The sequence below is a fragment of the Elephantulus edwardii genome, unplaced genomic scaffold, assembly GCF_000299155.1.
Source record: "Elephantulus edwardii isolate Elephantulus edwardi_28Jun2011 unplaced genomic scaffold, EleEdw1.0 scaffold00007, whole genome shotgun sequence".
Taxonomy (NCBI): Eukaryota; Metazoa; Chordata; class Mammalia; order Macroscelidea; family Macroscelididae; genus Elephantulus; species Elephantulus edwardii.
In genome coordinates this window covers 24,693,492-24,707,435 of record NW_006399757.1, presented here as the reverse complement: position 1 = coordinate 24,707,435, position 13,944 = coordinate 24,693,492, and the positions used below count along the sequence as shown (strand labels likewise).

The 13,944-nt window shown below is 37.6% G+C and overlaps 1 protein-coding gene across 1 annotated transcript in view; it reads left to right on the top strand.

Annotated features, from left to right (window-relative positions):
- The first annotated feature begins 684 nt into the window (after positions 1-684).
- FAM126A (family with sequence similarity 126, member A) overlaps positions 685-13,944 on the top strand; it is a 62,287-nt gene continuing 49,027 nt past the window's right edge. Inside the window, exon 1 of the mRNA XM_006880290.1 lies at positions 685-749. Within this exon, the coding sequence (XP_006880352.1) occupies positions 699-749 (51 nt within the window). The 5' untranslated portion in view covers positions 685-698. The remainder of the gene's footprint in view (positions 750-13,944) is intronic.

Sequence of the window (13,944 nt, the reverse complement as noted above, 5' to 3'; positions counted from 1 at the left end):
GGTTGCACCATTTTACACTCCCACCAACAGTGAATCAGGGTTCCAGTTTCTCCACAACCTCGCCAGCATTTGTTGCTTGCTGTTCTCTTTCAATACAGTATACATCATTCCTCCCCTCCTCCTCTGTCTTCCCTCATCCCTGATGTCAGTCCTGTTTTACAACAATGGCCCTATGCAATATTTGTCCTTTTGTGACTGAGATATTTCACTCAGCATAATGTCCTCCAGGGTCATCCATTTTGAATAATATTTTATGAGTTTCTTGTTGTCCAATCCTGCATAGTATTATTTTGTGGATCATGTCTATATTTTTATAGTTTTTAAATACTTTCTATAATTTTTTTTTAAGTTGCGTGGACTTTTAGGAATTACTTCAATGAAACTATGGGTGGAAATGTTTTGTAGATTTTGTAGCTGGCATTCCTGAATTTTGAATGAAAATTGCAGTGCTGATTTCATCGTGTTATCATACTTATTCTTTCATTAGAAAGATAACACTTTGTCTTGTTTATATGTCTTGTTTTTAAAATGAATCTAGTAATTTATGTTTGAAACAGCTTTAATTTCATAAATAAGAAATTACTTCATTTTGTATGGTTGCATTTATCTATAGTAATCTTATTGTGAACAAAAGTATTCAAAATTTTAACTTCTTACTATTACTTTTCAGATCACAATTTTAGAGCAGATGTGGAAAAATGTTCACCTCAGAAAAAGGAGTTGTGGAAGAGTGGTTGTCAGAATTTAAGGTAATATTTACCCTTCTAATATTGTACAGTAACTAAAGTCTAAGGAAATTTTTCTTGGGGTTTGAATTCCAGTGACTTTACAATTTAAGTTAGGTATAATTAATATACTATTCAATAAACCCACTTGCAATGTACATCTCACAGTCCTTTTTTTAATTGTTATTATTATTAATTTTTTCCTTTTTTTCTTACCTTGCAGGTTTTTAAAAAAATTATTATTAATTTCAATGAAAATTTACAGAGACTTTGGATTTCCATTCATTCATTGTTGCACTTTTCTCTCCTCCCAACCCTCACCCCTAGTACATTACCCTCTTGGAAAAGTAAAATTCTTTCATTGTTTTGCAATCCTCCCCTCAGGTCCACTCTACTATACAGCCTTCGCTCTGGACTCCTGTCATGACAAAAATCCCTAATAATTTTCCCTCTTAGACAGTTTTTTCCCCTCATCTGTTTCAAGGCAGTATACATTATTGAATCCATCCTTCTCAGTCTCCTCCCAACTCCGAGGTTAGTCCCAACAGTGGCACCATCCAGTATTTGTCCTTTTGTGACTGAGATACCTCACTCAGCATCATGTCCTCCAGGGTCACCCATTTTGAATAGTATTGCATGAGTTCCTTGTTTTTCAATGCAGCATAGTATTCCATTGTGTGAATATACCACAGCTTCTCTACCCGTTCATTTGCTGATGGGCAGTTAGGTTGTTTCCAACTCCTTTCTGTTTTGAACAAAGCTGCGATAAACATGGGTGTGAAAGAAAAACAAAACAAAACATGAGTGTGCTCACAGTCTTTTTAGTGTGTCACAGAATTGTGCAGCAGTTACCACAATCAAGTTAAGAACATTTTCATCACTTTTGGAAAAAGCGTGTACCAGTTAGCAGCCACCTTCATTTCCTTCCAGTCACCTAGCTGTAGGCACTCACTAGGATACTTTATAAATGTATGTATTTGCCTGTTCTGGAGAATTCACATAAGTATGAAGATGTAGACTTTTTTAATGGGCTTATTTCACTTAACATTATGTTTTCAAGGAACTTTGTGAAAATCAGTGGTTTGAATTTACCAGTGGGAGAAATATAGACTCCTCTCATAAAGATTTGCAGCCTCAAAAAATGATACAGGATTACTGTGAGTTAGAATTAACTCAGTGACAGTGGATTATCCATGCTATAGCATGCATCAACAGTTTGTTCCTTTTTGATTGTCAAATGAGATCCCATTTTATGGACAAAACATGTTTTACTTACCTATGATGCACTTATGAAGCTGGGCTCTATGAGGAGAATTGTGGCATCAGGATTGGTGGAAGATCTATTAACAGTCTGCGTTATGCAGATGACACAACCCTGCTTGCTGAAACTGAGGAGGACCTCATGCACTTGCTGCGAAGGGTCAAGGACTGCAGCCTTCAGTATGGACTAAGGCTCAATGTCAAGAAGACAAAGATTCTCGCCACTGGACCAATTAGCAGCGTCAGGATGGATGACGAAGAGATTGAGAGTGTTCACAGCTTCAGTTTGCTCGGCTCCACAGTCAACACTCTTGGTACCAGCAGTCAGGAAATAAAAAAGCATATCGCGATGGGAAAGTCTGCTGTTAGGGACCTCTCTAAAGTGCTCAGGAGCAATGGTGTCTCTCTGGAGACTAAGGTGCGCCTGATACAGGCCATGGTCTTTGCAATCGCTTGTTATGCATCAGAGAGTTGGACAATGACTAGGGAGGACAGAAGGAGAGTGGATGCTTTTGAGCTGTGGTGCTGGAGAAGAGTACTGAATGTACCATGGACTGCCAGGAAAATAAACAGATTCATCTTGGAGAGGATTAAACCAAGCTACTCCTTGGAGGCAAGGATTCTGGGGCTTCATCTGACATACTTTGGACATGTTACCAGGAGGGATGGGTCCTTGGAGAGGGACATCATGCTTGGGAGGGTGGAGGGACAGCGCAGGAGGGGAAGACCCTCTATGCGATGGATTGATTCTGTGACTGGGGTAATCGGGATGGGTGTGTCAGAGGCAGTGCGGTTGGCGCAGGATAGAGCAGGGTTTAGGGCTCTTGTGCATAGGGTTGCTATGAGTCGAAAACGACTCGATGCCACATAACAACAACAACAACAACATGATGCACTTACCTTTTGAGTATTCTAAATAATGCTGCTTTGAATATTTTTGTATGTGTCTTTGTATAGTGATTATATTTCATTTTTCTTAATGTATTTTAAGTGAAATTTTGTGTGAGAACTCTTATGTTTCATATTTTGAGAAATTGTATAATTGTTTTCTAAAGTGGTTGTACCATTTTACATTTCCATCAACTATATATGAAAGTTCCAATTTCTCCATATTCTTGCCAGTACATGTTATTGTCAGTCTTTTTTATTATAACCATCCCAGCATCTGTGAAGTGGTATTGTCGTTTTGGACAGCTAACTGAAAGACTTACTGAAGAAGATTAAAGGCTACAACCTTCAATATAGATTAAATCTCAACAACAGTAAAACAAAAATCCTTACCACTGGACCATTAGGGTAGGTGATAGCTGGAGAAAAGTTTAAAGTTGTTAACATTTTAATTTATTTGGATCCGGAATCAACAGCCATGGTAGCTCCAATCAAGAAGTCAAAAGATGTGTTGTGGTCCTAAGATGGCTCCTGGACCACTGTTTCCTGGTTGAGAACATGTTGAGTAAATAATAGTGGCCTAAATGAAAGTCATGTTGAGTTGAATTCTGAAGGTGAAGCCACAGCAGAAAACTCTGCACATCACTCACAGGAAGCTAAATGAAGCTCAAGTGACCATGAAAACAGAAACCTCAGATTTCCCTACGGATGGACCAATACTGGAAACAGAGGCAAATATAAATGCCTCTCGAGAATAGCTTTCTGGAATTTCCTTAATAAAAATGTGAAATAAATTCAAGAATTGCAGAAAAAACATTCTGAACAGAAAACTTCAGCCTTGGGACTCAGGAGGAGAAAAGGAAAATGCTCCAGGAAAGGTAAATTGAAGAATGAAGAAGCAACTCAGAGTGAACAGTTCCCAAATGAAGGACAGTGGAGGGAGCTTCCTCAATGTTTTGGAGTCAATGATTTAACTTCTCTGTGAAAAAAAAAAAGGTTGACAAGCCGGGTCTTGAAAAGAAAATAGACTAGGCTATGGATGAATGGAATATTCAGAAGGCCGAGGAGCTCACCAACCAGCTAGCTACTTGAGAGAGTGGAAGGCATGAAAATTGCCAAAGCTATTGCACGGGGATTTGAAGCAAAGAAGAGATGGGAAACCAAAAAGCAATATGGGATATATGCAACTTGCCACAGTTTTTGAGATCTTTCTAGACTCCCAAGCATTCAATTTACTGAAAAGATTTTCATGCTTTCACTTAAATAGGCCAAGAAACTGAGAGAAATGAAAAAACAAGCATTAAATTTGGGTTGATTATGGCTTTGACAAGCACTGTGGCATTTGGACAAGAACAAACTGGGAGGAGGGTAGAGAGAACAGTGCAACAATGAATGGAAACCCAAAATCTCTGTAAATGTTTATGAAAATTAATAAAATATAATTATAGAAAAAAAAACAAATCAGGAATGCTGTAACAACCAGCCATCAATTGACTTTATGGAATTTGCAATAAAAAGTATTATGTGCTTTATTATAAAAAAAAAATTTGGGTTGATTATCAGACCTCTTCAATTTCTTTTTCTAAGGTGCTTATCCATTTGAAGCAAAGCATTCTGCTGTGGGTATAAGAAATCTTAACATACACACAGAAAGGAACGGCAGGAGTCATTTATGTATGTAGAACTGTAACATAAAGTCAGTTTTACTTTTTATCCCTTTGGCAGAGCTCAGCCAGTTAGCTCCTCGTACTTTCTTGCCTATTCTTGGTTTAATGGCACCACTTCTGGAAAGGTTTTGAGGTTGGTATTTGTTTATAAATGGATTGGTCACAAGTGCTCAGAAAATCTTACTTGAAACTTTTACTGATGACTTTGATAATTTTAGTGTTATAAAAGTCATTATTGACTTTTTATTGGGAGTCAGTAGAGAGCAATTTTTGTGTACCTTCAGATAAGATATTTCAATAAAAAAATCTCACAGACTGCAAAAAGAAAAAAAAAAGATGTTGCACTGGGCAAATCCGCTTACAAAGATTGTTGAAAAGTACTCAAGAGCAAGAGTACCAATTTTAAAACTAATGTGTACCTGATCCAAACCTCTTAATCTGAAAGTTGGACAATGTAAGGCTGACAGAAGAAGAAGAATAATTAGTACCTTTATTTATTTTTTAAAGGAATCTATAATTTATTTCACGTGACCAACCATATCTATAATTTGACACAGAGTTGATGGGTTACATACACTTTCAATTTTTTATAGTTAGATAACCATATTTTATTGTATTTAGCTCTATACAGCAGAAAACTCTGAGTTTTGTAACAGAATTGCCAGTTATGTTGTACTATAGAAAATTTAAAGTGGAAATTCCAACAACTGATTTTTCCAATAGCACTCAAACTACTGCTGCATAGTATTTTGCTCTGTATGAACCTAAACTAACTCCAGACTAATAAAACTTTAACTTCCAATGATTTCAGTCGTTTAAGTCTGTTATGAAACTTGCCATTCTTCTTTTATTCTAAGTGAAAAGGCCAAGTAACTTCAGAGTTAGTTTATTTTTCCTTGAAAAGAAAGTCTAAAATAAGTATCTGAAAGAATAATAATGTTGGATATTAGAAACAAGACATGGAGAATGATTCAAGTTTGGTTGTGGCACACTGATTTTTAGAATGCCAAATACCTCCTCGGGTAAAAATACTTGAAAATAATTTAGTCCTTCTGTACTCTTTGTTTTCGTACTGACTTTACCAGCCTATCTCCAGACTCTATGCTCTCATCTGTTTCCTTCATCTCATCATCTGATCTAGAAGTATTTGATTTATTACCATCTTCTTGCCCTTCGATGATTTCTGTTTCTTTTTCATGCTTTTCCTCAGGTTCTCCTCCCACTTCTTTTTAAGAATTTAACTATCACTCCTCTTTTTTTCCCTCTTCTAAGTCTACTGGTGTCTCCAGGGCTGGTTTTTCTTCCTTCACTTCTTGTTCTTGGGCTGCTTTTGTTGTGCTTTACATATGTCAGTTTTTTTAATACTCTGCATCTTCATCTTTTTTCTTTGCTTTTCCTGGCCAACATAATGAAATAACTGGCAACTCTGCTGTTAACAGATAAATGAGCCAAAGCCATGGACACTCATTAGTATCAATGCCTTTAAATTGTGATGGAGAACAGTACTGACTTTCCCATGGACTGCCAAAAGAATATAAATCTATCTTTGAGGAAGTGCAACTATGATGCTGCTTAGAGGCAAGGAGGTGAAACTTCATCTCACATACTTTCAGCATGTGGTCCGGAGGGGACAGTCCTCGGACAAAGATAGCTTGCTGGGAATGGTGGAGGATCAGAGACAGATAAGGCTGTATCAGTGGTCTCAAGCATGGCAGAGATCATGAGGATGGTGTAGGCCAGGGCAAGGTGCAGATCTGTTGTTCACAGGGTTGCTGAGTCATAGTCAACTAAACACCATTGAACAACAGTAACAGCACTGACTACTGTGTTGAACATATACTCATGTAGGTATTGGGAATTTGTATTTCTTTTTTTTAATCTTATTTGTTCCCCCCTTTTCCCTTTAATAATATTTTATTGTTTTCAGTGAAGTTTTACACAGTAATGTAGATTCTCATTCATAAATTTCTACACAATTTGTTGAGTGACATGGTTACGTTCTCTACAATGCATGAACAGTGTGGTGGTTCTGTGTCTATTAATCTCTTTTCCTTGACTCCTTACTGCCTTATCATTGTTTTAAAGCAATGACCATTTGATTTCGTAATTTTTTTTTAATAAAAGGAGCTCAATATTAATGGGTTATATTAATTTTTAAAGACAATTTGATATTTAGTTACATGATGTCCTCAGGAATTAGTTTTGATTCAAAGTTTGAAGAATAGTTCAGGATGATTGTTTCAGGGAATCCTCTAGACTCAATCACTCTAGTAGGTCTGTGGTTTTTATTACTTAGGAATTGAAAGTTCTATGCCACATTTTTCTCTCCTGCTCTCTAGGTCCATCTATTGTATCCTGGTTAGAATAGCTGGTTGTAATAACTGGACTCATCTAGAGGAGGCCATGGTTCATGTAGACTGCCCAGTAGACAAATTTCTTCCTTTAGATGTTGATGTCCTACTTTCTCTTTATCTTTGGATAAGTAGAGACCAATAGTAATACCTTAGATGTATGTTGCAAGCTGTCAAGATCCTAGATACTACTCACTAGAGTGAGACATAGAATATAGCTATATTATACCTATTGATTGAGCTGTTGGATATTTGTATGTTTGGTATTTGTGTTTGTATATGTATCAATGATTGACTTTGGATGTTGTGACTCTGTTAACCATCAGTGAGCATTAGTTTTTGTGTATTGTTCATGTAATTTCATAGAAGTTACAACATATAATATTTGGGAGCAGAATGTTTATGAGTAAATTATTTTGCTCTCCAGGCTCCTTCACATTCCATGATATCTTGAGAACTCAAAAATTTAATCCCATAGGTGTTTGATTATATCTAGGAAGTATTTGTAATTGCATTCTCTATGTATTTATTATATATAAGAATTGTTGTTGATTGCCTTTGAGTCACGCATAACTCATAGCAACCCTCTGAACAAAAGGCCTGAAGCCTTTCTATTGACATTTATCAAAGTTCATAGAGCATGTTGTTTAGGAAGTGGATGCCACTCCTGTTTTCAAACCTATCTTAAACTAGGAGCTCCACCAAACATTGTCCACCATGGTTAATCGTTATTGTATTTGACACCCCAATGGCACAAAGTTCAGCATCACAGCAACCCCAGGTTACCTCACTCAGTACAGCATATTGAAAGAAGAGTGCTGTACCACTTAGAAGAATGTTCTTCCAAAATATAATAACAACCAGCTTTAAATACAAAGGCCCTCCCCAAGGTCTTGTTGACTCTAAACAAGAAGCTTAAATAAAAAAACAACCAATATTGCATGTTGTTGTTGTTATGTGCCATTGAATTGCCTGAAATATGTAGTGACCCTCTGTACAGCAGCTCTGAACCCTTTCCTGTCCTGAGCTAGTCTCACTAATTCTGACTCACCAACCCATATTGCCCCAGATACTTTATCAATCCATCTCATCTGGATCTTTCTCTCCTGCACTGTTTCTCCACCCTTCTGAGCATGATGTCCTTCTCTAAGGACAGGTCTCTCCTGGCCATGTGCCCAAAGTATGTAAGGCGAATCTTCAAAATCCGAGCCTCCAAGGAAAGACTTGGTTTCACCCTCTCCAAGACAGACCAGTGTGTTTTCTTGGCAGTCCACAGTATGGTCAAGACTCCTCTCCACCACCACAATTCATATGCATCTATTCTTCTTCCGTCATCCTTAGTCATTGTCCAGCTCTCTGGAGCATAACAAGTAATTGAGAAGACAATGGCCTGAATTAGGCACACCTTTGTCTCTAGACAAAGTGCTCTTCAGCACTCTGGAGAGGTCCCTGACAGCAGATTTTCCCAGTACAATTTGTCTTTTGATTTTCTGACTGGTGATGTTAAGAGTGTTGATTGTGGATCCAAGCAAGCTGTAATTGCTAACAACCTGAATCTCTTCTCCATCTATCATGGTGCTGCCAGTTGGCACAGTGGTGAGAATCTTTGTCTTCTTAATGTTGAGCTTCAATCCATAGATTTCAATAGAAGACGACAGTGTTCTTGATCTTTTGCAGCAAGCGCTTCAAGTTGTTGGGTTTTTTTCCATTTCAGCAAGCTAAGTTGTACCATCTGCATATCGTAGATTGTTAATGAGTCTTCCTCCAGTCTTGTTGCCACAGTCCTCCTCATAAAGCCCTGCTTCCTGAATGATCTCTTCTGCATACAAATTGAAAATGTATGGGGAGAGGATTCATCCATGATACTCCTTTCCTGATTTTGAGCCATGCAAGTCTTTCTTTGCTTTGTTCTGAGGACTGCTTCTTGGTCCAAGTATAGGTAGGTTTCATATAAGCACGATAAACTGTTCTGGTATTCCCATTTTCTTCAAGGTTAGCCAAAATTTGTTGTAATCCACACAGTCAGATGTCTTTGCATAGTCAGTGAAATACAGATAAACATTCTTCTGAACTCTCTGCTTTCTGCCATGGTCCATCTGACATTGGCAATAATGTCCCTAGTGCCACAACCTCTTCTAAACCTAGCTTGTATTTCTGATAGTTCTCTGTGAGTGTACTGCTCCAGTTGTTTCTGGATAATCTTCAGCAGTATTTTGCTACTGTGTGATATAAGTGATATTGTTCAGTAATTTCCACACTCATATTGGGTCATCTTTTGAATATGAATCTCTTCCAGACAGTTGGCCAAATATCTGTTCTCCAGATTTCTTGGTACAACTAGGTGAGCACATGCAGGGCAGCATTTTTTTGCTGAAATACATCAATTAGTATCAATTCCTGGGGCTTTATTTTTTGCCAAGTCCTTCAGAGCAGCCTGAACATCCTACTTCATTACCATTGCCTCTTAGTCATATGTTGTTTCTTGAAATTCTTCTGTGTCAAACAATTTTTTTTGGTACAATGACTCTGTATACTCTTTCCATCTTCTTTTAATGCTTCCTGAGTCATTCAGTATTCAGCCCATAGCATCTTTAAGCATTGCAGCTTGTGGCTTTAATTTATTCTTTAGTTCTTTCAGCTTAAGAAATATAATAATTATATCTTAAAAATACCCTCAACATCTCAAATTATTTCCATCAAGTAGAGACTGAGTCACAGCTGGTTTTCAGAGGCTGTAAATTTCAAAGAAAGAGATTGTCCATCTTCTATTACAGAACACCTGGTGGATTGGAACCACTTATGTTGGGGTTGGCAGCACAATTCCTTACTTCAGAGGTCACCAGAACTCCCTATATAATCATATATACACACTTATGTGCATGTGAGTGTGCATCTGTGTCCCAACATCACCAGAACTCCCTATATCATTATATATATATACACATACACACACACACGTACATATGCCTATATATAAACATACACACATATATAAGGGAGCTCTGGTGGCCTAGTGATAGTAAACTGCACTGCAATCCTGAAGTCACGTGGTTCAAGGCTACCAGTTGCTCTGTGGGACAAGGATGGACAGTCTCCTCCTGTACCTCTAAAAACACGCTGGAGAGTCAGCCATGGGTCAATACCAACTCTGTGGTACACAACACCACCATATGTGTCTTTACCCACACACATACACACCCACCCACCCCACCCACATCGCTGTATAATGTAGGCCTACATATATATGTATGCTTACACAGACACGCACAGACACATACACACACCCTACAAAAAACTGAAAAACTTCCAAATATTATATATATATATGCATACTTTTAAAAAAATTTATTTTTCCAAAATAGCTTGCCTCCAGAAACCCTATGGACTTGGAGAAACAATGAAAGTTATACAAGTGTTCAGGTCTTTCGTTCATAGGGTCACTATGAGTCATCTATGACTTGACAACACTTAACAACAACAATAATGACAACAGAGGTGACATCACAACAGAATCAGAGGAAATTAAATCTATGATTTTGGAATATTATGAAAAGCTATATTCTGATAACTTTGAAAACTTAGAGGAAATGGACAAATTCCTTGAAACTCATGCCCTTCCTAGATTGACAAGGACATATGGAACACAAAAGAAGAAATTGAGCAGGTCATAAAAAAGACTCCCCTACAAAAAAAGATTCCTATCTACAACCAGGAGAAGATAAAATAGATGAATGGGACCTTCTAAGAATCAAATCCCTATGCACATCCAAAAACTTCTCCAACAGGGTAAAAAGGGAAGCCACAGACTGGGAAAAAGTATTTGGTAATGACATGTCAGATAAGGGACTTATATCTAGAATTTATAAAATACTTGAGCACCACAACAAGATAAAGGTAAATAATCCAATAGAAAACTGGGCACAGGATATGAACAGACAGTTCACCAAGGAAGACATTCAGATGGCCAACAAGCACATGAAGAAATATTCAAAATCCCTAGCTCTAAGAGAGATGCAAATCAAAACAACTATGAGGTATCATCTCACCCCAGTCAGAATAGCAAAATTTAAAAGAACAGCAAGCAACAAATGCTGGCGAGGTTGTGGAGAAACTGGGACCCTTATTCACTGTTGGTGGGAGTGTAAAATGGTGCAGCCAATGTGGAAGGCGGCATGGCACTTTCTCAAATACCATTTGACCCAGCAATTCCACTACTGGAATATATCCCAAAGAGACCAAAAATGACATCCAAGGAAATATATGCACACCCATGTTTATCGCAGCTCTGTTCACAATAGCAAGGAGTTGGAAACAGCCCAGGTGCCCATCAACAAACAAATGGATAGAGAAGCTGTGGTATATTCATTCACACAATGGAATACTATGCTGCATTGAAAAACAAAGAACTCATTCAATATTATTCAAAATGGGTGAAACTGGAGGACATTATGCTGAGTGAAATACCTCAGTCGCAAAAGGACAAATATTGCATGGTGCCACTGCTGTAAAATGGGACTGATATCAGGTTTGGGGTAAGACTGAGAAAAACTGGATAGATTGTGTATACTGCACTGAAACAGATGAGGGAGTGAATAATTTAAAAATGATATATGATAGGGTATTATGGTTATCACAAGAGTCCGCAATTAAGGTTGTATAGTGGAATGTACTTGGGGCGGTGGAAGGGGTGCAGGGGGATTGTGTACCAGGGAGGGAGTGTTTCTTTTACTTTTGAAAGAGAGGAGCAAACTGGGGAGGGGGAGGGCTGGGCTGGAAGAGAAGTGCAGCAATGAATGAATGGAAAAAAAAATTAAAAATGAAAAAAAAAATTATTCCTGTAAAAAATAATTTTGAAATTATGCATGCCAAACCAGTTACTAGCAGATGTATCATCAAGCTTTGTATACTTCACTTTTACTTTGTTACTTTTCGTAATCTCCCAAAATAAGTGCATGTTATCTAGAGAGTGAATCATCCCCCTGGTCCTTATTAATCATTAATGAACGTCAGTTTTTGTGTTTTTATTTGTTCATGTATTTTCAAAGAAATGAGAACATACAATATTTGTTTTGTGTGTGGTTGATTGACTTTGCCCATTGTAGCCCTGGAAACCCTAATGACCATTTGTTTTGTGTATTTACTTGTTCATGCCATTTCATAGCAATGAGAATGTACAATGTTTGGAGTTTTTGGTATTTGATATAGTTCACGTAACTTAATGTCTTCCGGGTTCATCTATGTTCCAAGATTTTTTTTAAAGAAATTTTTTTTATTTTAATGCAAGTTTACAGAAGAGTTAGATTTTCATTCATTCATTGTTGCAGATTTTTACCCCCCTTTTTTTTTTCTCCCCTACCCCCACCCCCAGTTTACTTGTTTTGGTTTTTTAAATATTCATTCATTGCTCCACAATCACTAAGATGTCTTGAGAATTCAGTTTTCTTTTTTGGTTTGTGGATAATGCTGTGATGAACATAGATGTACATGTTCATTTCTAAAACTTCTATTAAATTTCCTAACACCTAGGAGTATACACCTAGAAGTGAAATTACTCAGCCACATGGTAACTTAACTTCTAGTTTCTTTGAGGAACCTCTAGACTGTTTTCCATAATGACTGTACCATTTTGCTTTCCCGTCAACAGTAAATGAGGGGTCCAGTTTCTCCAAATTCCCACTAATGTTTACTGTTTTCCACTTTTTTTGTGTTTTGTTTTTCCCTTGGTCATTCTAGGAGGAGTGAAGTGATCTCATAGTGCTTTTGATTTGCATTTCTCTAATGGCTAATGATGCCGAGTATCTTCTCCTGTGTTCATTGGCCCTCCGACTATTCTAGTTCTAGTTTTAAAAAAATTATTTTGTGATGAATTATATGTTGTAAAATATTTGCCATTTTAACGTTAAAACTTAAAGAGTCTGTGACGTCAATCACATTGTTCATGATGTTCAACAAAGCTTTTCCCACACCCTAGCAATGGACTTGAGCACCTCGGATATCATGCGGATGGCACAGGAGGGGGCAAGGTTCAGATCTATTGCTCATAGTAGGGTCATTTTAAATTATAGTTGACTCAAAGGCACCTCACTACAACAACAATACAATAGCAGAATCTGTGATGGCATACGGTAGGATGACAGTAGTCTTGCTGCTAACCCAAATGAAACTCCTTTCAGGCAATTCAAATCTACCAGTAGTTCTATGTATAAAAGATGATAAATCTCTGTGACTTAGAGCCTCAGAAACCCACTGGAGGGTCATTTATGAGTTATTATTCAGTGGTAGTGTGTTTTTAAAGAGTCATGTGTATGAACACAAAGAATCAAAATTTGAGCTACTGCTGTGCCACTTGGATTTTCGGCAACTCAATCACTTTGATTTTATCAACTAGACCATACTCTGACAGAGTCAGGCAGAGTGAGTATTTGTAGTGAAAGGAGACTGGCAACAGGTATCATGAGGTATTCACCAAGCAGAGGAAAATACTGTAACCAAACCCATGCTACTGAGTCAATTCTAGTTGGTTCTGACTTGAGGGTGTATATAACAACAACATACTATCTTTAAGGAGTTCTGGTGATAGTGATGTTGTGCTGCTAATCCAAGATTATTGATTCAAATCCATCAGCTGCTCCATAGGAGGGAGGTGGAAAGCTCCACAGACTTTGATCTCATGAAGATTTATACTTTAGAAACCCATTGGAGGGTCATTATGAGTTGGAACCACTGAGTTCAGTGACAGTGGGTTTGGGAATTTTTTGTATCTTATCCATTAGGAGCCTCTGTGCTTTAGTGGATTAAGTGTTGGGCTGCTAGCCAGAAGAAATGATGGTTCAAGTATATACACTGCTTCTTGGGAAAAAGATGAAGCCGTCAACTTTTATAAGAATCTGCAGCTTTGGAAATCCGAGGCAGTTGTACTCTGTCCTGTTGCGGACTATGAATTTGAATCAACCCCACAGCAATAAGTTTGGCTATGTTAACTTTGTTAAGTGTTCCAGAGATTTCCTAAAGGTTGTTAAGTTTTCTTCAAAGTGTTTAACTTAGTTCATTACT